Source organism: Prionailurus viverrinus, chromosome B4, assembly GCF_022837055.1.
Source record: "Prionailurus viverrinus isolate Anna chromosome B4, UM_Priviv_1.0, whole genome shotgun sequence".
NCBI lineage: Eukaryota > Metazoa > Chordata > Mammalia > Carnivora > Felidae > Prionailurus > Prionailurus viverrinus.
In genome coordinates, this window is record NC_062567.1 from 118,196,673 (window position 1) to 118,221,648 (window position 24,976).

The following is a 24,976-nucleotide window of genomic DNA, read 5'->3' on the forward strand; positions in this document are numbered from 1 at the left end:
ATTGAGTTTTTCAATTCATAAACATAATCTTTCCTTTTTTTTTTTTTAAGTTTTTTATATTTATTTATTTATTTATTTATTTAGAGAACATGCACATGCATATGCATGGAGGAGGGACAGAGGGAAAGACAGAATCTTAAGCAGGCTCCACACCGAGTGAGGAGCTGACATGGGGCTCAATCTCAGGATCATGAAATCATGACCTGAGCCGAAATCAGTAGTTGGTCGCTTAACCAACTGAGGCACCCAGGTGCCCCCACAATCTTTAAGTCTTCTTCAGTTTTTCTCAGCAGTTTTTGTTATTTTCATTGTACAAGTCTTATATATCTTTTAAATTTAGATAGGTGTTTCATGTTCTTGAGATGATATTTTTGAAATTTCAGTGTTTGTTTCTAGTATAGTCTTTAAAAAAATTGTTTTTAATGATTATTTTTGAGAGAGACAGAGCGTGAGTGGGGGAGGGGCAGAGAAAGAGGGAGACACAGAATCTGAAGCAGACTTCAGGCTCTGAGCTGTCAGCACAGAGCTTGACTCAGGGCTTGAACCCGTGAACCATGAGATCATGACCTGAGCCGAAGTGGGAGTTTAACGAACCAAGCCACCCAGGTGCCCCAGAAATAGTCTTTTTTAAAAAAATATTCCATTCTTACATTCTACTGTAATGCTAAACTCATATTCTAGTAGCATTTTTGTAGATTCCTTCTGACTTTCATTGTACATGATCCGAATACCTTTTTATTTTGTTCTCTTAATTGCTTTGGCTAAGACCTCCATTAGAATTTTGAACTGAAGTGGTAAAAGTAAATATTTTTATTTTAGGAAGAAAGCAATCAATCTTTTATTTTTATTTTTTTTATTTTTATTTATTTAAAAAAAAAATTTTTTTTTTCAACGTTTATTCATTTTTGGGACAGAAAGAGACAGAGCATGAACGGGGGAGGGGCAGAGAGAGAGGGAGACACAGAATCGGAAACAGGCTCCAGGCTCTGAGCCATCAGCCCAGAGCCTGACGCGGGGCTCGAACTCCTGGACCGCGAGATCGTGACCTGGCTGAAGTCGGACGCTTAACCGACTGCGCCACCCAGGCGCCCCAATCTTTTATTTTTAAATATAATAGTAGCTGTAGGTATTCAAAGATTCTATTTATCAGATTGATGAAGTTCCTTTCTTTCCTTCTTTACTTCTTTCCTTTTTTAAAGTAGGCTCCATGCCCAATGTGGGGCTTGAACTCACAACCCTGAGATTAGGAGCATCATGCTCTATCAACTGAGTCAGCCAGGAGCCGTGAGGAAGTTTTTTTTTTTTTGTTTTTTGTTTTCCTGTTCTAAGCTGAGAATTTTTATTGTGAATATGTATTGAATTTTGTTAAAAATCTTTTTTTTGCCTTTATTGAGATGATCATACGCCCCTCCCCCATTATGTAGTTAGTATGGTGAATTACATTAATTTGTTTTAAAAAAATTTTTTTTTAATCTTTATGTTTATTTTTTGAGAGAGAGAGAGAGAGAGACAGAGCATGAGCCGGGGAGGAGCAGAGAGAGAGAGGGAGACACAGAATCTGAAACAGGCTCTAGGCTCTGAGCTATCAGCACAGAGCCCGATGAGGGGCTCTAACTCACAAACTGCGAGATTATGACCTGAACTGAAGCCGGACACTCAGCCTACTGAGCCACCCAGGCGCCCCTACATGAATTTGTTTTGAGTGTTAAATCAACCTTGCATCCTTAGATAAATCTCACTTGGTTATAGGGTTGGGTTTATTGGATTTGATGTGCTAATATTTTGTTAAGGATTTTTGCATGTTGATGAGAAATATTGGTATGCAGTTTTCTTGGGTCATTAGTTGTTGGTATCAGGACAATACTGACTATATAACATGACATGAAAATTGTTCTATGTTCTAGAAGAGCTTGTACAGATCTGGTTTTTATTTTTTCCTTAAATATTTGATAGAATTCAACAGGGAAGCCATTTGAGCCTGGAGTATATTTTGTGGTAAAGGTTGTAGTTATGAATTGGATTTCTTTTATGTAGGACTATTCTGAGTTCCTGTTCCTTCTTAAGTCAATTGTTTTGGCTTTCAAGGATTTTTTCCATTTCATCCAAGTTGTTGAATTAATTGGCATAAAGTCACCTATAATACGTTATTGTTTAAAATCTGGGATTTATATAGGATTAGAATCTGTAGGATTTCCTCTATTTCTGATATTGGTCATTTGTGTCTTTAAACATTTTCTTCATGTAGCTAGTGACTTTTTAAAGCCATAGTTTTTGGCTTCATTGATTTTTCTTTTATTTCTGTAAAATAGAGTGTTACATCAAATTCAATGTGTTTCATTGATTTCTACTCATTATTTTCTTTTTCCTACTTAATTTGAGTTTAGTCGTTTTTTTTTTAATTTTTTCCCCTAGCTTTCTAAGATGGAAGGTGACAGCACTAATTTTGGTGTTTTTCCCCCCTCATATAAACATTTAAAGTTGTGTATTTTCCACTAGTCACCAGCTTGCCTACATCCCACAGATTTTTACTTTTCAGTCACCTCAAAGTATTTAAAAATTTCTGTGACTTATTTATTTTAGCCCTTGGGTTATTGAGAAGTATTTAATACATATTTGAGAAGTTCAAATATGTTTTGCATTTTTTAAAAAAGATATTTACCTACTACTGATTTCTAGTTTAATTTCATTGTGGTCAAATAATGTATTTTATATTTCAGTAGTTTTACATATGTTGAGATTTGTTTTATGGCCAAGAATATAGTTAGTCTTTTTTTTATTTTTAAAAAATTTTTAAATTAATTTTGAGAGAGAGAGAGAGAGAGAGAGAGAGAGCAAGCAGGGAAGGGGCAGAGAGAGGGAGACACAGAATCAGAAGCAGGCTCCAGACTGAGTGCTCAGCACAGAGCCCGACGCGGGGCTCAAACTCACAGACCGCGAGATCATGACCTGAGCTGTAGTTGGCCGCCCAACTGACAAAGCCACCCAGGAGCCCAAAGAGTATAGTTAGTCTTAATTAATGTTCCATGTACACATGAAAACAAAATGCATTCTGCTCTTGTCAAGTAGGATATTATGAGTCGGTCATGTTGTTTGATAGTGTTGTTTATGTCTTCTATATCCTTACTGATTTTTTTTTTTTTGTCTGCTCAGTCTATGTCCATTTATTTCTGAAAGAGGATCCTTGAAGTCTCTAAGTATAATTATGGATTTGTCTGTTTCTTTCAGTCATTTTTTGCTGTCTTTATTTTAAAGCTCTTATTCAGTATGTACACATTTAAGATTTTATGTTTTCTTGATGAATTGACATCTTTGTTATTATGAAATGTTGCCTATTCTGTTTGTAATTAATATAGCCACTCTTGCTTGATATATTTTAACATTTTTTCAGTTTTAAGTCATCCTGTTATGTGGACTTTTTTTTTTTTAATGTTTATTATTTATTTTAAGAGAGACAGCAAGAACGTGCATGAGCTGGGGAGGGGCAGAGAGAGAGGGAGAGAGAGAGAATCCTAAGCAGGCTCCAGTGTGGGACTTGATCCCATGACCATGAAATTATGACCTGAGCTGAAATCAAGAGTCAGACACTTACCCGACTGAGCCACCTCGACACCCCTGGAGTGGATTTCTTGTTAGCAGTACATAGTTGGGTCTTGCTTTTTAATCTAGTTTGACAGTCTCATCTTTTAATTGGAATTTTAAATCATTTACACTTAATGTAATTATTTATAGGGTCAGATTTAAATCTACTCTCTTGCTATTTGTTTTCTACTTGTTACAGTTGTTCTTTGTTCCTTTCTTCGTCTTTTCCTACATCTTTTTGTATTCATCTTACTTTAGGATTCCATTTTATTTCCATTATTGACTTTTTAGCTGTATCTATTATTTTACTTATTAGTCTAGGATTTAATGTGTTTTTAATTTGCTATAATCTATTTTCAAGTGATGTTATATTACCTGAAATATAATAGAAGAATCTCTCAAATATATACTTCCATTTCTCCTCTCCTGTGCTTGTTTTGTTTTGTCATATTTTTTACTTCTACATATACCTATATATATATATGTATATATATATATATAGGTATATGTATTTTGTTTTTTTGCTTTAAATGATCAGTTATCTTTTTTTTTTTTTTTTTAAATTTTTTTTTTTCAACGTTTATTTATTTTTGGGACAGAGAGAGACAGAGCATGAATGGGGGAGGGGCAGAGAGAGAGGGAGACACAGAATCGGAAACAGGCTCCAGGCTCCGAGCCATCAGCCCAGAGCCTGACGCGGGGCTCGAACTCCCGGACCGCGAGATCGTGACCTGGCTGAAGTCGGACGCTTAACCGACTGCGCCACCCAGGCGCCCCGATCAGTTATCTTTTAAAAATAACTTGAGAAGTTTTTTTTATAAACCCACGTAATTTTTATTTCTAGTGTCCTCCATTCTTTTTATGGATTCACATTTCCATCTGGTATCTTTTTCCTTCTGTTTGAAGGACTTCTTTTAATATCTCTTCTAGTGAATATTTGTTGGCAACAAATTCTCTCAGATTTTGTTTTCCTGAAGAAATATTTCACATTTAGTTTTGAAAGTTTTTTTTTTCCCCTGCCTTATAGAATTCTAGGTTGACAGGTGTTTTTGTTTTTTTGTTTGTTTTTTTTAGCAGTTTACAGACCTCCATTCAGTTGTTCCCTGGCTTGTATATTTTCTGATTAGAAGTCTGGGGAAAATTCTTATCTTTTTTCTTTTCTATGTAATTTTCCTGTTCCCTCTGGCTGCTTTTAAGATTTTCTCTTACTGACTTTTAGCTATTTAATATGACATGTCCAAACATGGTTTTCTGTTTATCCTGCTTGTGGTTTATTGAATTTCTTGACACCTTGTATAGTTTTCATCAAATTCAGAAACATTTTGGCCATTATGCTTTCCAATATTATTTTTCCCTTTTCCTTCTTACTTTTGGGATTCAGTTATATATGTTATTACTGTGATATTGTCTCACAGGTCATCGAGACTTTGTTCATTTTTTTTTTCCCCAGGCTTTTACTCTACCTTCAGGTTTTACTAATTTTTTTTTCCTACTTTCTCTAATTTGTTAATCATATCCTCTAAATTTTTTATTTGAAATATTTTACTTTTTATCTCTAGAATTTTCATTTGGGTTTAAAAAAATTTTTTTTTTCAACGTTTATTTATTTTTTTGGGACAGAGAGAGACAGAGCATGAACTGGGGAGAGAGAGAGGGAGACACAGAATCAGAAACAGGCTCCAGGCTCTGAGCCATCAGCCCAGAGTCTGACGCGGGGCTCGAACTCACAGACCGTGAGATCGTGACCTGGCTGAAGTCGGACACTTAACCGACTGCGCCACCCAGGCGCCCCTCATTTGGGTTTTTAAAAAAAGACTCTATTTTCTTCATTATGTTCGTGTTTTCCTTGAAATACTTAGATATGTGATAGATTTTTTTTTTTAAGTTTATTTATTTTGAGAGAGAGTGAGTGAACAGGGGAGGGGCAGATAGAGAAGGAGAGAGAAGATCCCAAGCCGATTCTGTGCTGCCAACACAGAGCCCAATAGAGGGCTCAAACTCACGAACTGTGAGATCATGACCTGAGCCTAAACCAGGAGTTGGATACTTAACCAACTGAGCCACCCAGGTTCCTTTATGATAGCTTTTTAATGTTTTTAATGTCTATAATCTATCATTTTGGAGGATTTATTGACTGAGTTGTTCTTGATTATGAGCACATTTTCCTGCTTCTTGGCAAATCTAATATTTATTGATTGCATGGTGAACATTGTGAATGTTACATTGTTAGGTTTCTGAAATTTTTTTTGTCTTTCTTTCATGAGTATTGGGTTTCATTCTGGTCAGTTAAGTAATTCATGATTAGTTTGATCATTTGAGGCTTACTTTTAGTTTTTTAGGGCAGGTTTAGAGTAGATTTTACTCTGAGAACAGTTTTTCTCACTACTAAGGCATGGTTCTTTTGGGGTTTCTACTGAATGCTTTTGGTTGAGCATTGAGTACTCTACTCTAGCTGGTGAGAAATTAAATGAATTGCAGCCCTGTGTGGACTCTGGAACTATTCAGCTTACAGCTCTCTAGTTGGTCCTTGCCTGACCTGGTGGAGTTTCATACCATGTGTGGGCATCTTAGTGTTCAACAGTGCATCAGATTTCTCTGAAAATTTCTGAGCTCTTTCTTAGCATAGTTTCCTTCTCTCTTTCTCTTTCTTTCTCTCTTGTTCCCTAATTTTCCCCTTTCTCTTTGAAATTGTATCCCAGAACTCCTAGGCACTTCTGCATCCTTGAACTCCAATTTGTCTCAACTCTTTTTAAAAAAAAAATTTTTTTTGTTTTAACATTTATTTATTTTTGAGACAGAGAGAGACAGAGCATTAACGGGGGAGGGTCAGAGAGAGAGGAAGACACAGAATCCTTAGCAGGGTCCAGGCTCTGAGCTGTCAGCACAGAGCCTGACGCGGGGCTCCAACTCATAAGCTGTGAGATCATGACCTGAGCCTCAGTCGGACGCTTAACCAACTGAGCCGCCAAGGAGCCCCTCTCCTCAACTCTTTAACTCAGCTAGACCGCTGCTTGGAATTCTGCTCTCTACTCTGTGGTTTGCAGTGTACCTCTAGGCAGAAAGCTGGAGCAATCCTGGGGTTCACCTTGTTAGTTTGCTTTCTCATTGGGATTACCTACCTGTGCTGCCTGAAAACATTTATTTCATACATTTTGTCTAGCTTCTAGCTGTTTAAGGTAAGAGGATAAATTCAGTCTTTGTTCCTACATCATGGCCAGAAGTGTGTAAAATTTTAAAAATATTTCATGAGGGGTGCCTGGGTGACTCAGTCCGTTAAGCATCTGACTCTTGATTTTGACTCGGGTCATGATCTCACAGTTTATGAGTTGGAGCCCTGCATTGGGCTCCGCACTAACAGGGTAGAGCCTGCTTGGGATTCTCTCTCTGCCCCTCCTTCCCTCTCTCTTTCAAAAATAAATAAATATTAAAAGAAAAAATATTTTATGACTTACTGCTTGTGCATGTTTTACTGTCCTTTTGCCATCAATGCTTTTCTTTTAGAAGATATTCTTGAGAGATTTCATAGGTCAACAGTAGTTATTTTACTTATTTTTAAAATTTCTCCAAATGCTTCTCTTTGTCTCTCTTTTTTTTAATGCTTATTTATTTATTTTGAGAGAGAGCGAGTGTATGCAGGCATAAGCTGGGGAGAGGGGCAGAGAGAGGGAGAGAGAGAATCCCAAGCAGGCTCCATGCCCAGCACAGAGCCCAATGTGGGGCTTGATCCTATGACCATGAGATCCTGACCTGAGCTGAAACCAACAGTTGGATGCATAACCAACCAAGCCACCAAGGCGCCTTATATCATTATTATTTTTTATTTTTCTGAAGTTTATTTATTTATTTTTGTAATCTTATACCCAACTTGGGGCTCAAACTTACGACCCCAAGATCAAGAATCACAAGTTCTTGTGACTGAGGCTGCCAGGTGCCCCTCAATGATTATTTTATTAGTGAATGAAACTTGTATCAAATACAAACTTCTTGTTTAGTATAGATAGCATTAGCTCCTTTCAGGTTTTATATGGCTGTTTTTAGTCTGAAGAAAGATTTGGGCCCTCTAATACCCTTAAAGTATTGAGGGTTCATGTTATATAGTTGAACAACATTCATGTCAGCGTCAAGTGTCTTTTCTCTTCCTGGTCTGTAATAATTGAGGTTGAAAGGAACAGTTTGATTCCTAGATTTAAATTGCATTAGAATGTATTGGGTTCTTTGAAGACAAAGCCAACATGTAGCTTTTATACTCTAGAATTGTTTCATTCCCTTTTTGGGGTATATTAAGTTTTCAGACTAAATAATGAATGTTAAGTGCTGAAACAAGTAAAAACAAATGATCAACGTTCCCCCGTTCTCCTGTGTTTCTAGGTAACTACTCAATATTGCAGCCATGGAGTCCATGCTTAATAAGTTAAAGAGTACTGTTACGAAAGTAACAGCTGATGTCACTAGTGCTGTAATGGGAAATCCTGTCACTAGAGAATTTGATGTTGGTCGACACATTGCCAGTGGTGGCAATGGGCTAGCTTGGAAGATTTTCAATGGCACAAAAAAGTCCACAAAACAGGTAAGTTTTAATTCAGAGTCCATTGGCAAAAAATGCACATGTTAATAAGTAGTATAATGTGCATATATGTTTTTATGTTAAGAAATGCCAAAAGTAATGGGTTCTTTACTTCTCATTTCCATCTAATGAAGTCATACAAAAATAAACGCTTTTAAACATGCCCTGAATCTCCTGGTTACAAATATATTGTTTGATATATCACCCCATCTTGTAATTTAATTTTGATTACTTAATAAAATAAATGTTTCTGTTGAGTAAAGGAGCATATTAGATTTTTAGCAAAGTATTTGTTTTGGAATAAATATTGTGTTCCTTTTCAAATTTGTCAGTAAGCTATTGGCAAAATACTCAGTTAAATTTTCCAACATTAAATGCATTCTTATTTAGTGCATTCTTATTCCCCTTTTATTTTATATAAAATAAAAGTCTATTTTCTGGAAAATAGACTTCTGTAACATTCTTTTGTGTTTAACTTGATTTTATTATCAGAAGGGGGTACATTTGTGGAATAGTCGGTAAATGTGTTTTGAGACATACTGATTTCAAAGTTATTTTAAAAGTAACTGTTCTTTTAGCAGAGTCATTTGAATGAGTTGCATTTTTATTTTTTATTTTTTAATTTGACTTAAGAGAGCAACAGATGGTTCTCAGAAATGTGGAGGATTGTTAGTGTTAAATTTTACTAACAGTTTTCTGTTGGAGTTTTTAAAGGATTGAAAAACCTCCAGGTTTAAAACCTCTGTAGAAATATATTCTTTAAAAATAAAAATTACTGTTTCTAAAAGTACTTTTATTTCTCTACAAGTGAAACATATGGATTGTAAGGCGTTTGGGATTTATTACACATATTTTCCAGTAACTGTCACAGTCATACAGTTGTGGATATACATTATTTGTGACTTTTCCAAAATCAGCTTATTTGCCAAACAAGTATATTAAAGACTCAATTGGCTTTGGTTATCCTTTTATGAAGTAGGAACCTTGGTCTTGTGATAGATTGCTGGTATGTGGTATGTATCTGACTGTAAATCTTGTTTTTATTGCCATTTGGTTGGAAGTCTTTAAGTTCAGAGCTGATCTTATCTTAAATGCTGATTGATTTGTCATTTTTCAACATTGTTTTCTCAGTTCACCAAGCTCACTAAAAAATAAGTGGTTTCTGGAGTATTGAATGCTTAAGCTATTAATGAGGCCACGAAGTTATGTAAATGATCAACCTCCAACACTAGCTTTTATAATCAGTTATATTATTGGCAAATCAAAGAACACCAAATGTACTAAATTTTGCATTATTTATTAAGGATGTAACCTAATAGTGTCTTTGTGCTTAACCAAAAGAGTTTCTAGGTGTTTGTGTTTATATCAGCAGTTCATATGCTGAAATTCTCTGATAATGTTGAAGCTTCTGTTGCTGTTCATAGAACATGAAAACCAGGCACAAATAATAGGTAATTAATTAGATATTGCACAATAATACAGCCATTCTCAGTGCTCACTGCCAGAATTGGGTTCTCTTAGGAAACCACTATATCCCCACCCCCCACACCCAAATTTATTGCTTTGTGGAAGAAGATAGTTTTGGAATGTATTTGTGGTTTTGTGGATGGATCTACATTCTTGGATGTAGTTTTGAATCTTCTTTCTTTGCCTCTTTCAAACCCACCGTGTTTTAAACTGAGTATCCTATCTGGACTACTGGCTAGTTCCTTAAGGAATAGCTACATCTGTAACCACCTTGGAGTTGAAGCCTCATTTTAATTTTTCCCTTACTCGAAGTTTTAATTCTTTTTTAGTTATCTCATTTTTTATTAAAAGGGAATCATAGAAGATAGATAATCTGGAGCTGTGCTATCCAGTATGGTAACCACAAGCTACATATGCCTATTACAATTCATAAAAATTAAATTTGGTTGCAGTAGTCACATTTGGAATGTTCCTTAGCAATATATGGCTAGTACTACCATATTAGACATCGCAGGCATAGAACTTTCTATCATCACAGAAAGTTATGTATGACGTGTTGATCTTAGAGAAGCCAGGAGAAAAATAATGAAAAGGATATTCTTCTTGGTCTTTTTCCCCCCACATAAAGGGACACTGAGACTGAGAGCTTTTTTTTTTTTTTTTTTAAACTCTCGCAGTCTTTCTTGATCTAGCATACAGTGTACTTGATTGAATTTGTGTTTTATAGCAGATTATACGATCTTAAATTTGACTTTGAAGTAAACATCAGGTTAGGTACTAGGGCTAGGAGATTCTCTTTGTGTACTTTTTGCCAAAGTTATTTGAAGTTCACAACAGTACACGATGAATTATAATTTCGGATCATGTACAACTTTTGACTTTTTAACCTAAATGAAGGTTTCTGAGAGGAGTGGAGTAGTAATAAAAGCACCTACAGAACAGATGAAAAAAAGTACATATTTATGAAACCTGGAATGTAGCAAGATAAAAAGAATTGGTAAATAAAAATTTACTTGTGTGCATGGTAACGTCATTGTACCTGATTGGATGTCTGTTATTATTATTATTCTGGCTTTATGCTTCCAAAACCAGTTTTTGCTAGTTTTTATTGTTTTTCAAAGACATTCATTGAAGAAACATCTCATAGTGAGTAATTCATGAAGTGCAATGAACAATTCCTAAGAGTTTCAAGAAAAGTGTAAAGTTGATTTTTTTTTTTTGTAACTAAATAAGGTGTTTAGGCTAGGTTTGTATGCAAAATTAAGATTTTTAAAAGCTATTATTTGGGTAAGCTTAACCAAACACAACTTGTAAACATGTTAAAATGGATAATTAATTATAGCTTCTTAGCATTTGAAGCTACTATTTAGACTTAAATACTATTTATTTTTTACTAGTATTTAGACTAAATACTAGTAATACTAAATACTAGTAAATACTAAATACTAGTAAAATACTAGTAAATACTAAATTTACTAGTTTTTAGACTAAATACTATTTAGTTCCTAACCCTTACTCTTTCTAGAATCTCAATAGAGACGTAAGACATTTCAGGGTGACATTTATGGAATGAAAATTGTGCCTATTTAGAGTTTTAAATATAAATGTATTTTTAAGAACTTATGCAGAACAGTGTACAAATCATGAGTGTATAGCTTGATGAATGTTCATAGTGAGCACACCTGTATAACCAGTATCCAGATCAAGGAAACATTGCTAATGTTCATATCTTCTCGTAGTCATTATCTCTCCCCACCTTCTCTCTAGGGGTAACTGCTATATGGTCCTTTGACACTTGAGAGTAACTTTTCCTGTTTTTGAACTTTATTTAAATGGAATCATGGTATATGTGCTCCTGTAGTTTGGCTTCCATTCCTTAAATGTAAGTTCATGGGATATATCTATGTTGCTGAACATAGCAGTTTTTCATTAATATATGGGGAACTGCTATGAACATTCTTAATGTGCCATTGGTATATATGACACATTATCTAGACATGGAATTGCTGGGTAATAGCGTTCGTGTTTGTTCAGCGTCAGTTTTTCCAGAGCGGTTGTATCCATCAGCATTTATAGTTTCTTCACATTCCTGCCAAACTTTTTTGTAGTCTTTTTTATTTTAGGCATTCTGAGCAGAGGATCTACTTTTATCTTATTTATTTAATTTATTTTTTAGCGAAGTATAGTTGATACACAATGTTAGATTATTTTCAGGTGTACTACTTAGTAGTTCGACAAATCTATACGTTTTGATGTGCTCACCATAAGTGTTGCTACCATTTGTCACCGCACAATGCTATTTACCATTGACTATATTCCCTATGCTGTACCTTTTATCCCTGTGATTTATTTATTCCATAACTGGAAGCCTGTACCTCCCACTCTTCACTCATTTTGCCCATCTTCTCATCTGGCAACCATTAGTTTGTTCTCTGTATTTATGGGTCTGTTTCTGCTTTTTGTTTGTTTATTCATTTGTTTTGTTTTTTAGATTCCACATATAAGTGAAATCATATGGTATGATTTTCTGGTCTGACTTATTTCACTCCGCATAATACCCTCTAGGTCCATCCATGATGTCGCAAATGGCAAGATCTCAGGGTCATTTAATTTAAAAAAAAATTTTTTTTTTTTCAACGTTTATTTATTTTTTTGGGGACAGAGAGAGACAGAGCATGAACGGGGGAGGGGCAGAGAGAGAGGGAGACACAGAATCGGAAACAGGCTCCAGGCTCTGAGCCATCAGCCCAGAGCCTGACGCGGGGATCGAACTCCCGGACCGCGAGATCGTGACCTGGCTGAAGTCGGACGCTTAACCGACTGCGCCACCCAGGCGCCCCAGGGTCATTTAATTTTTGAAAATTCAGTGAAATATTCCTTACTCCTCTACTTCTGAAACTTTTATGATGTCTGATAGGTAGTTAATTACTGGGCATTGAGTTTGTTCTGCTGTGTTTCTGTTATAACTTTATAACTGACTTTGTAGTTCTGCAGAGTAGCATGTTTAGGATTAAAATGGTATCTAAATATAGGTGTTCTTTTCAAACATATTCTTATTTCCTTTATAAAAATATTTATTTTAGAGAGATTTCTGAGATAAATGCCTTTAAGTGGATTTCGTTAACTTTTCTAGTTTTTAAATTCTACTTTATTACACAAACCATTAAAGGGAAATCTTTGGCCAAATTATATGTATCAATCATAAGTGAGAAATGGTTGCTTTGTGTGTGTGTATATATATACACACACACACATACATATACATACATACATATCCCTTAAAAATTGAAGTATCATCACCATCTCTGTTAGGTAAGAATATTATAACTATCAAGGCTGCTATTATATTTAATTTATAATAAAAGCACTATATAAATATAGTTTCTGTCTCACCAGTATACCTTTTACTTCCTTTGAGTAGAAAAATAACTCTACATTTTGAAAAATCTTTCAATTCTACTGTATCAACTTCGGGCATTTATTTTGGGGGAAGATTTTTTTTTTTAAAGAAATATTTTAAAAATATTTTTTAAGTTTTTATATAATAATATATATATAATATATATAATAATATATAATATAATTATATAAATAATATTTATTTCGAGAGAGAGAGAAAGCACAAGCTGGGGAGAGGCAAAGAGGGAGAGAAAGAGAATCCCAAGCAAACTCCATGCTCAGGGCAGATCCTGATGTGGCACTTGAACTCACGAACCATCAGATCATGGCCTAAGCTGATGTTGGATGCTGAACCAAGTGAGCCACCCAGGCACCCCTGGGGGAAGATGTTTTTTAAAAAGAGTGTATATGTGGGTGTGTTTACTGTTTAAACATTCATTTATTACTATTAGTATTTCTGTTTATTTTGACACAAGATTCTCTTGCCAGGAGACTACTCTTAAAATGAATTTAACAACATTTATTAATAGTCTTCTAGTCTCATATTTATGATTATTTTTTATCCAGTTTTAGAATAGACTTTTTTTTTTTTAAATAAGTCAGCTTTAATCTTATTTTTGTCTTAAAAGTTACATTTGCTGCCCTGTTTCTTTTGCTTTGACAGCTGTGTAAGCTTTAAAACACCCTCAGTTAAATGACTCTTCCTATGAAGATAATGAAGATAGACTGATTTTAAAAATATGTAATAAATATTTAACTGATATTCATTATTCTAGCCGCTCTACCAAATGTAGGCTTGGACATAGTCTTCCTTACTGCAAAATCTACATTATGTTATACAAATGCCAGTATTCATGGGTGAGGCTTGCTGATATTGTGTAGGCAAAGGCATAATTAAATTATTATAAAAAGTTAAATGATAATAAATAAAAGTTTTAAATAAAAGAAATGATTGTAGAAAGCTGAAAGTGTTAGTCAAGTTGCTTAGGTCAATAATGACCATAGACTATCTTTAACAATTTTAAGGTGTATATCTTGTTATCTCTGAGTCTTCTTAAATAACAAGTTGTTTTTAATTTAATCTAAATAAAAATTTAGGTTTTGTTTTATCATTTTGAGAAAGGAACATTGTCCCCAAATCATATGAAAAATACAGTGCATGATGGTTGTCACCACTGACCAGTCACAAAAGATCTGTAAAATAGAGATTCACAGGGAATATCTATGTCTCAGAAACCATCCCTGGTGGCTTTGAGGGATAGGTTACTGGAGGTCATGATTACTATTAGGAAATCCTAGACACATTGGTGTATATCTACTTAGATTTTTATTACTTAAGCTGTCTGGTTTTCAGCAAGAGTTCAACTTTGTAGTTAGCAAAATAGCTTTAAAAAATTATAAATTCGGTTTGTATCAATATGTAGTTTACATTTTGACCAGTAGTTTTTAGAGTAGGTTATTTTACAGCCATTTTTTGCTTAAAGATAGGTTGTTGAGAAAAAATACTTTTGAGTAGGTAACTTTCTTTGCCAATCTATTTTAAAGAATATGAAGTGAATAAGTAAACAATAGAATGCAAAAGATTGTCTTACATTTTGTTTTAGTAATTTTTGTATAAAAAAGAGCCTCAAAATTTAGAGTTAACAGTTGACTCTTAAGTGGAAAATATCCACTTAAGATACCTTCATCTTTTCTCAGCTTTTCTATATATTTGAAACTTTTCATAATGAAGAGTCAAAAAAGGTTTTAATTTAGGACAATAATGGAAAGCTTCCAGTAACTGCTTATCTTTATTGACCGCCACGGGGTAATAAACATCTGAGTGTCTTCTAGGTGTAAATCCTGTGGTGGATACAGAGATGCTTAAAGCATGGTTTCTTTCTTTTTTTTCTTTCTTTTTCTTTTTCTTTTCTTTTTTTTTTTTTGTTGGCATGGTTTCTTTAATAAGCTTCTTTGAGAAGCTTGTAATACTTCTAAGGTGAGAGGACTTTAACACAAATGATGTCTTAACAGGGTGGGTAGTGAAGTAGCAGAAGGAGAACATAGAAGTTAGGTGATTGTCTGTTCTGAAGAAAACTTTTGATGTGCAGGCTAAGAGTTTTAGGAGATCAGTATGAGGTCTAAGTGTTAGTCACAACTTTGTTGAAACTGGTTAATTTCAATTGATTGGAACAAAGAGAAAATCGTTTTAATATAGTTGATAATCTATTCTGATCTATGTAGAAATCTTTTATCTGTGACCTAAAATAATAAATGAATGTCTGAGGGAGAGAATTTGGTGATGTGTCTTTTTCTCTTGAACTGTAGTGTTTTTCCTTAAGAGCGGTGAAATTGCAAGTGCTCAAAGAGCCATTTCATGTGATCTTTTTTTTAAGGACTCAAAACATCTTGAAAAAATAAACGCATTAAATTAGATGCATTTATAAAATGTGTTATAGCAGAATACTTACTAAAATAAGATTGTGCTCATGAATAGTGAGATAGGAACTTGAACTTCTAGGTCATTTGTTTTTAGTTCAAATTAATATTACATAATGCTCTTAGCTCTTTCGTGACAGTTCTGTGTCTTACAATGATCAAAAGCGCTAAGATTATGTATTTATATATGAGTGCTATTTAAATCTCTTAAATGATTGTTTTCCTGAAGGCATGTGTTATGTTTTACTGGGGTACTCTGTGTTTATTGGCTCTATTATTTCTGGGGAGACAGAATGTGGCCCTTAGAGTTAAAATGACTGGATTCAAATCTTGATGTTACCAATTGTGAGATCTTTAGATAGTACATTTATCTTCTCCACAGTGTCCTCATCTGTGAAGTGAGGGTGATAACTTGTAGGATTATTGTGAAGAATGAAACAATTCCTTAAAAGTACATAAATGCTTTGGGAATGGGATGTTCAAGTTGAGTTACTAAATAGTCCCTTTATGTTATCACTTTTCAGAGACTTAATCCTCTAAAACCTTTAACTTATTTGTATACATTTAAGGAGCCTCCGACCTAAAACAAGTTGTGTTTGAGAAATTGATTGGTTTGGGATTCTCCAGTGAATCTCTGTTAGGTAATTAGGTTGCCAGGCAACTTGTGAAAAACAGTAATCCTAATGTAGCAGAAATAATGAGGAGAGAACAATAAAATGGAAAGATACTGTCTTAGATATTGGTAGTTGAGCAGTAGTAGGTTTAATTAGAGGTTTTTGAAAGAGATTTCTATAGACATTCTGAAAGTCATTCAAAATCTTGCAAAGAATTTTGGAAAGCTAGCATTGATTCTTTGCTAATTTTGCTTCCAGCTTTATCATTTTTCTTTCCATTTAGGATGGAGATGTAGCATCACTGATGCATTACACAATGGTAATATATCAACTATTAATACAGCTATTTTTTGAGTGATTTGTTAAGACTGGGTAACTGGATGGGAACTATTTTTCCTTGGATAAGAGAGAAAATGAAAGGAAGAAGATAGTTAAGTACAATATGTGCTTTTAATATTGTAGATAATAAGCTATAAATGATCTCAAAGAGTCACAGTGGGTGAGCAGCTTCCTGTACTCGTCCCATTCATTCCCAGTTACTACCCATAAGATGGGGATAGGGTGGAAGGAGAGAGTGAATATAGGTTATTCATATGTAAAAGGTGCTTACAAAATGGGTTTTTGTGTAAACAAGCATTTCCTGACATATATAAGCTTTCTTTCAAAAAGTGATTCAAGATTTTATAGTATACTCCAGGGTTATCATTATGAATAGCATTTCGAATTTTTAAACATTTTAGCTTTTATTTGAATTCTCGTTAAATAAGAGATTACTACATGGGATATAACCCATTACATGCACCTTTTGTGTACCAGAGTTCAAAGATGGAGATTTTCCTATGTTCTCCTTAGATGAGGGTTCTGGGTCTAATACTTTTAAAAACATTTAGATTTACTAATCATGAAGAAACCAACTTTTTGATATCAGGAAAGTATTACAGTGGTGCTATAATTTCTATGACATTAGATTTTAGTTATTTCCATTTGTAGACTATTGTGACACTCGGGTAAAGTTTTATTACTTCTATATACTCTTGATTAAAATTAGATACACTATTCTTTTATTAGGAAGTGGCTGTTTTTGTCTTTGATAAAAAGCTGATTGACAAATATCAAAAATTTGAAAAGGATCAAATCATCGATTCTCTAAAACGAGGAGTCCAACAGTTAACTCGATTACGACACCCTCGACTTCTTACTGTCCAGCATCCTTTAGAAGAGTCCAGGTAAATTTTTATAAAAACTTCCATAAAAGACTTGTTTTGAACAAATACTTAAAAATAATTTTATATTTAAATTCTGTCTGTACGGCATACTATCAGTGACAAATTCTTATAAACTGAGTGTTGAGCTCTTATGGATTTACTGTTTCCCTAAAATTTACTTGTATATTATGTGTATTTGCCTCTTTGGAATTTTCTTCACATTTGCCATCAATCTGCATTTGCTTACTTTGTGCTCAGCACTGCAGTAGTCAAAGTGGAAGATGCAGAAGGATAGCATACAGTCCTGCCTGAAAGTAGCTCTCCTTGCTAATTTGCTAGAATTTTTTGTATTCTTTGCATTTATTCCATATTTGCAGGCTATTTTTATGTATGTTTCAGGTACTTTTCTAGACATTTAACTTTCTGATATGCTCAGCATATCAGTCCGTAGCCCTCGGTTACTCTACCATTTATTTTTTTCAAGGATATCTTGGGAATTGTTGCTGAGAATGACAAGAATATGAAATTAATGTTGTGTAGTCTTAACTGGATCTTCAAGCTTATGGTGCTTTTAATGATACCCTAGCTATATAAACTTTTTCCACATTAGTCATAACCCCTAATTTTTCTTCCTTCCTTCCTACCTAGCAGAATGTATTCCTCTCTCTAAATTCAGAAGATCTTAACCAAATGGTTTGCCAGTTGTGTTCTGTGGACCCTGGAATTTTAAGGATGGGGAAGAACAGGCAGGTAGAGGAACAGAGCTGGCAGAGTTCCAGGCTTCCAGTCCACCTTCAGCCAGGACACTTTTGCTTTTATCTCTTCATATATATTGGATTTCTGTGTAATTCTTACTTTGGAATCTTCAGTAATCCACTGTCACTGATCCCTCTCCCCTCAAGAGCAGAAGATACTTTCTTTCAACCCAAAAGAAAAAAACCTAATATTTACTGTGAAAACTGTACTAGATACTTTACATTTGTTTAACTTATCCGACTCTCAAAATTATGTGGAAGAACTGAGGATCAGAGACATTACTTAAGCCACATACTTATGACACCTTGATTCTTGAGCCCATATTTTTTCCCCACTGTACCATGGTGTACCTATCCAGATATATGCCCATATTTCTCTTATCACGATAATATTTTCATTGCTCTTCTTTTCATGAATAAACCCAGAAGAAAAGTGTAGTTGTTGACTCTTATGTAACATTTACTATTGTGAACTCTGTATCCCAAAGTGGACTAAGTTTTGTTTGCCACGCTTGTCCTGAGCTTTCCTAACTGTGTGTTTTCCTCTAGAGTGTATTCTATCAGCCTCTACCATGTCACCTATTAGAATCCTGCCCATATTTGTTATTTTAACTTGTATCAGTGTGTCTTATAGTTCATCGTTACATTTTAAGTCTCTTGAGGGGAGAAGCTCTCTCTGTAGCTTCTTTTGTAGTGACTTAAATATTACAGAAGGGATTTGTGGGCAGTCATTAAGAGAGACAATTCAAAGGTTACTTTAAGGCATCTTCATTGTTAGGTTGTAAAACTGTAAAATTGATAGAAAGAGGACAACTTTAGGGTAGGAAAAAATAACTTCCAGTTTTTAATGAATTAATGTAGAAATAACACTGGAGTTATCCAAAAGAAATGTGCTATATAGTAAAGTAATCCAGGTGAAAGCCCAGAGTTGGTGATGTATATTAAGGGTAACAGAGGCAGTAATTAAAACTATGAATAAAAGAATTTTTCAAGAGCATGAGTAGAAAGAGCAGAGTACTGAGGACAGAACTTAAAATGTAGAGGAGAAAAAAAGAGTGAGGGAAAGAAATGAGCCATCATTGTTACATAGCAGGAGAAAAACAGCACATCATGGGAGCTGAGGGAGGGACTAGTGGTCCTAGTCACTGAGGACCACTGAGTAAAGAGAAAATAAGGACTGAGAAAAATTCATTACATTTGACTAGTGAGAGGTTATTATTGATAATCAGTAATTTCAGTAGCAGGAAGGCAGTTTGGAAGCTAGAAAATAGGTACAAAGGAGCCCAGTAGACAAGACATCATGTGAATAAAGTCCCATAAGAGGAATTCAAAGGAAATTTTAGAATGATGGTTTAATCACTAATATACTGAGGTAAAGTTTAGGGAAGTGAGGTCATTCATGTTAGATGAACTTTATGCTTTTTAAAGTAGAACATGGATAATAGGTGAGTAATGGGGAAAGGGGGCCATGGAATAAGGAGCTAAATGAAAGAACTATAAAAGAATGTCCTTGAATGCTGAAAAATAAAAAGAGCAAGGTTGAAGTACATTATGTGACTTAGTACTGAATGTAAAAAGACTGGGGTTTTCTATTTCTTTCCTCTGCCTATGACATAAGGAAGAGAGTAGAAGAAACTTGTAATGATTATTAAAGGATTCATAAGGGTTTTTTCAGTAAAGGGTAATAAAGGGTGATGGTTTATTGTTGAGATAGTTGGGAGAAAGAAAGGAATCAATCGTGTGTGGTCAGGACTCAATACTTTGAATTTGGTGAATAAAGATGCCAGTGAGCTAGATTTGGTGGAAGTAGTAAAGGGGTAGGAGATAATGTCTAGTAAGTAGCTGTGGCTGGGAGGTGGTTCTTGGGAAGAGGATATAGCCCTTCTCACATGTAACTGTAAAAATGATGGATGGAAGTAAATATGCTTGAAAAAAATAAGGGGGCTTCAGCTGGAGGAATAATCATATGGGTGTTGATGTGACCAAGGATGATGTTGGGGTCAAGACAGAGAGGAAAAAAAAAAATAAGAGTAACTCAAATACATGAATCCTGGGAATTACAGAAAACTGTAGGAAAGACTTTAGCGTATTTGATCAGTTTTCCTCCAGTACAGTTCAGCAGATGAAAGCCTGGTGTCCACTGTGTTAATGAGCTTGATGAGGGAGTAAAGAACAAGGTAGCATCTTTGTTGATGAGTGAGCAGGTGTAACTCTCTCCCTCACCCTAAGGAGCTTTGTGTTAATCTCTCACGTATATTGAGCTTCTGCATTTGCTTTTACTTGAAAAATGAGTTTAAGGTGAAAGAAAACGTACACAGGAATAGGAGGAAGATGAAACAGCAAAGGGCATACTTGCCATTAAGCATTTACAATCCAGGTGCAGAAGTTTGGTTTAGCTTTGTTACCACACTACCTTGTAGTTCTCCATTGCCAGAGCCTAAGCCCAAGTCATAAAATGTTAGCACTTGAGTCTCAAACACTTGGTAACGATAATAGCAGTAGTAAAGACTTATTGAGTTTACATGCTAGTCACTGTGCTGTGTGCTTTACATTCAATATCTCCTTTGATCTTCGCGTAACCCTTCAAGGTGGTTTTTTATCAGCATTTTACGAATGGGCAAAGTGAGTCTCAGAGCTGAGGTGTCCAAGTCACGTAGTCAGGGGATAGGGATGCTAGGACTTGAAGTTGGGTATTTGTCCATCTTCAAAGCCTGAGTTCTTTATAATTACTCCATAAAGCCTATTGAATGTTAATATCTAATGTTTTCTGAATTTCTAAATATTCTTATATATCAAGGAGCAGTAATTTAAAATTTTAAAAATTGTGACACCTTTTAAAATTATATATAAAGTAGGTAAAAGCAAAGCTGCTCTGATTGAAGTAGTTATAGAGGCCCCTGGAGCTGTTCTCTGTGCCCTTTTCTGACTCCTCTTGCTCCAGGGTGGTCTGTGGGAAACTTGCAGGTTCCTTTGAGCATATTCTGAAAATTGTGTATTATATTAATGTTGAAAATAAATCTAAGTCTACTTTCTTGTTGACCACTAATATTTTATGTACATTTGATTTTGATAATGTGGGGAAAAATGGTGATAAATAAATCTTTTTCTTTTTTAAAACAGGGATTGCTTGGCATTTTGTACAGAACCAGTTTTTGCCAGTTTAGCCAATGTTTTAGGTAACTGGGAAAATCTACCTTCCCCTGTATCTCCAGACATTAAGGATTATAACCTTTATGATGTAGAAACCAAATATGGTTTGCTCCAGGTATGTATTTTTGTTCGTCATGTGAAAAGAGTTTTTTCTTTCAAAATTGTTTTTTGGCTGTTTCAAACTTATTAGCAATATAAACTGCTTCAGGTAAACCTTTGGATCCTTTCAGTAATTTAAAACTATTCCCGTATTTTGTAGTTTTTCTACAGTTTGTTGTTAGGTTTAAATTATATTTTATTTTTTTACTTTATTTTTAAAAAAATTTTTATTTATTTTTGAGAGAGAGAGAGAGAGAGAGTGAGTAGGGGGAGGGCAGAGAGAGAGGGAGGCACAGAATCCGAAGCAGGCTCCAGGCTCTGAGGTATTAGCACAGAGCCTGATGCGGGGCTTGAACTCACACACCCATGAGATCTTGACCTGAGCTGAAGTCAAATGCTTAACTGACTGAGCCACCCAGGTGTCCCAAATTATATTTTAAATTTATGAAACATAACATTGGTAACCTTTGTAGAAGGGCACTTACTGACTGGTGGTTGGGGTGGTTCCATTTTTATTTTTTTGAGTTCTAAACCTCGTTAATGCATTTCATAAACAAACTATTAAGTTGAAGTACTTAAGTATTTAATAAAAATTAAAAATTACATCTTTAAGGAAATTATTTAATAGGCATCAAGAGATATTGTTAGCCTTTTCTTATATGTCCACTTTTTCTAATTTTCCTTTCCCTGTTTACCAAAATGAAATATCTTCAACTCTATAGAGTAAATTTGTGCAGTAGAATTTTAGTTCCTTGGGGACAGAGATCATTTTATGATTTTTTAACAGATTTATTAAGTTATTAATTGGTATACAATAAACTTTACATATTAAAATACTATATGGTTTTATAAATTTGACATATATACCTGTGAAACCATCGCTGCAATAAAAATAATGCACATATTCATGACCCCCCAAAGTATTCTTATACCCACTGTAATCCTTCCCTCCTACTTCTTGCTATCTTTCTATCTCTTGTCCCAGGAAACCACTGACCTGCTTTCTGTCACTATGAATTGGTTTGTATTTTCTACAATTTTCTAACTGGAATCATTTTATATGTACTCCTTTTTTTCTGCCTGGCTTCTTTCACTTAATTCTTTTGAGATTCATCCATATAGTTGTGCATATCAATAATTTTTTATTGCTGAGTGGTAGTCCATTGTATGGATATAACATAGTTTGTTTATCCATTCATCAGTTGATGGTCATTAGGTTTGTTTCTGGTTTTGGTTATTACAAATATAGCTGCTGTGAATACTCATATACAAGTTTTTGTATATGTGCTTTAATATATACAAGTTTTTGTACTTATGCTTTAATTTCTCTTTGTTAAGTACCTAGAAATGGGATGGCTAGATCAAATGGTATGTATACATTTTGGTTCTTTGGAAACTTCAAACTCTTCTAAAGTGGTAATACCATTTTACATTCCTTTTTTAATTTTTTAAATTTCTTTTAATTTTACATTCCTATTGCAGTGTATGAGAGTTCCATTTTTACCACATATTTGCCAGAAGTATGGTTTGTCTTTATAATTTTAGCCATTCTAATCAGTATGCAGTGGTATTTTGTTGGGGCTTTAATTTGCATTTCCCTGATGAATAATGATGTTGAACACCTTTTCATATACTTTGCCCTCTGAATATTTTTTGGTGAAATGTCTATTCAGCTCTTTTGCCCATTTTTTGAATGGGTTTTTATTATTGAGTTTTGAGGTTTCTTTATATATTGTGGACACAAGTCTTTTGTCAGATACATGAGTTACAAATATTTTCTTCTAGTATCTAGTGTCTAGCTTATCTTGTTTGCTTAACAGTATATATTTTTTAATTGTGATAAAATACACATAATGTAAAATTTACTGTCCTACCATTTTCGAGTGTATAGTTCAGTTGGATTTAGTACATTCACATTGTTGTGCAAACATACCATCATCCATCCCCAGAACTCTTTCACCTTGGAAAACTGAAACTGGATCCATGCAACTGTAACTCCCCATCCCCCAACCCCACCACTCCTCAGCCCCTGGCAACCAGTCTACTTTCATTTTCTATGAATTTGACTACTTTAGGTGCCTCATATAAGTGGAATCATGCATTATTATTTCTTTTTTGACTGGTTTATTTCTCTTACTATAATGTTCTCAAGGTTTATCTGTGTCATAGTGTGTATCAGAATTTCCTTCCTTTGTTAGGTTAAATAATCCATTGTATATATTTACGGAATTATATTTATTCATTCGTTTGTGGATACTTGGGTTGCTTCCATATCTTGGCTATTGTGAGTAATACTGCTGTGAACATGGGTGTAGAAGTTTCTCTTCAAGATCTTGCTTTCAAAGTTCTTTTGGGGATATACCCAGAAGTGGAATTGCTGGATCATATGGTAATTCTATTTTAATTTTTTGAGGAACTGGCATAATGTTTTCCATAGTGTTTTCCATAGCTATACCATTTTATATTTCTACCAGTAGTGCACAGGGTTCTAATTTCTCCATGTCCTCACTAACATTTGTTTTCTAGTTTTTGATAGTGGCCATCCTCATAGTAATGAGATGGTGGATTGTTGTGGTTTTGATTTGCATTTTCTTAGTGATTAGTGAATTTCAGCATCTTTTCATGTGCTTATTATCCATTTGCATATTGTCTTTGGAGAAATGTCTATTCAAGTCTCTTGCCCATTTTTGAATTAGGTTGTTTGTTTTGTTGTTGAGTTGTAGGTGTTCATTGTATATTCCAGATATTAACCTCTTATCAGATATATGATTTGCAAACATTTTCTCCCATTCTGTGGATTGCCTTTTCACTCTTTTGATTTTGTCCTTTGATGCACAGAAGTTTTTTATTTTGATATATCCAATTTATTTTTTCTTTTGTTGCATTTGGTGTCATATTTAAGAAGTCATTGCCAAATCCAGTGTCATGAAGCTTTTCCCCTGTTTTTTTCTAAGAGTTTTATAGTTTTAGTCTTATGTTTAGGCCTTTGATTTATTTTGAGTTGATGTTTACATATGGTTTAAGGTAAGGGTACAACCTCATTGTTTTGACTATGGATATCCAATTTTCCCAGCACCCTTTGTTGAAACTTCCATCCTTTCCTCATTGAATGGTCTTTGTACCTTTCTCAAAAATCATTTGACTATATATGCCATTCTGTTCCATTGGTCTATATTTCTGTCTTTACGCCAATGCACACTGTTTTGATTACTGTAGCTTTGTAATAAGCATCTGAACTTTTTTTTCCCCAACCATAAAATGGTTCCAAAGATTAACTGAGATAATTATATAAAAGTATCTATCAAATTAATGCTGAAATATACAATAAGCATGCATAGGGGTTTCTTTTTCCTTGTAAAGTTAGGAAAACTTTTCTAGACTGATAAACTTTGTATATTTTATAAATTAAATTTGAGGAATAAGCATTTTTTAAAATGCAAATCTTATATGAATTTCGTGGGTTCGAATGTGTTAGAACTAGAGAACATTCATCTGAGAAATATTAAGCCCCTAATTGCTTATTATACTAGTTACTCAGGGTAAATATCAGGCAGTTAGAGGTAGCACATCGCGTCTCAGGGAGTGATGAAAAATGAAACTGAAAAGATAGAAAAAGACCTTTTTGATGATGGGGAACACTGAAGGATTTTAAGCAGAGTAAATGACCTGGTCTGATAAGCATTTTAGAACTATCATGCTAGAAGAGTAGAACTTGGGGGGTAGGGA

General features: G+C 34.4%; 1 protein-coding gene across 3 annotated transcripts in view; it reads left to right on the forward strand.

Annotated features, from left to right (window-relative positions):
• The window catches only part of SCYL2 (SCY1 like pseudokinase 2), a 70,247-nt gene that overhangs the window by 9,045 nt on the left and 36,226 nt on the right, over positions 1-24,976 (forward strand). For all 3 annotated transcript variants that reach the window (XM_047867219.1, XM_047867221.1, XM_047867220.1), the window contains exons 2-4: positions 7,948-8,146; positions 17,110-17,267; positions 21,122-21,266. In XM_047867219.1, the coding sequence (XP_047723175.1) occupies positions 7,970-8,146; positions 17,110-17,267; positions 21,122-21,266 (480 nt within the window). In that variant the 5' untranslated portion in view covers positions 7,948-7,969. The remainder of the gene's footprint in view (positions 1-7,947; positions 8,147-17,109; positions 17,268-21,121; positions 21,267-24,976) is intronic.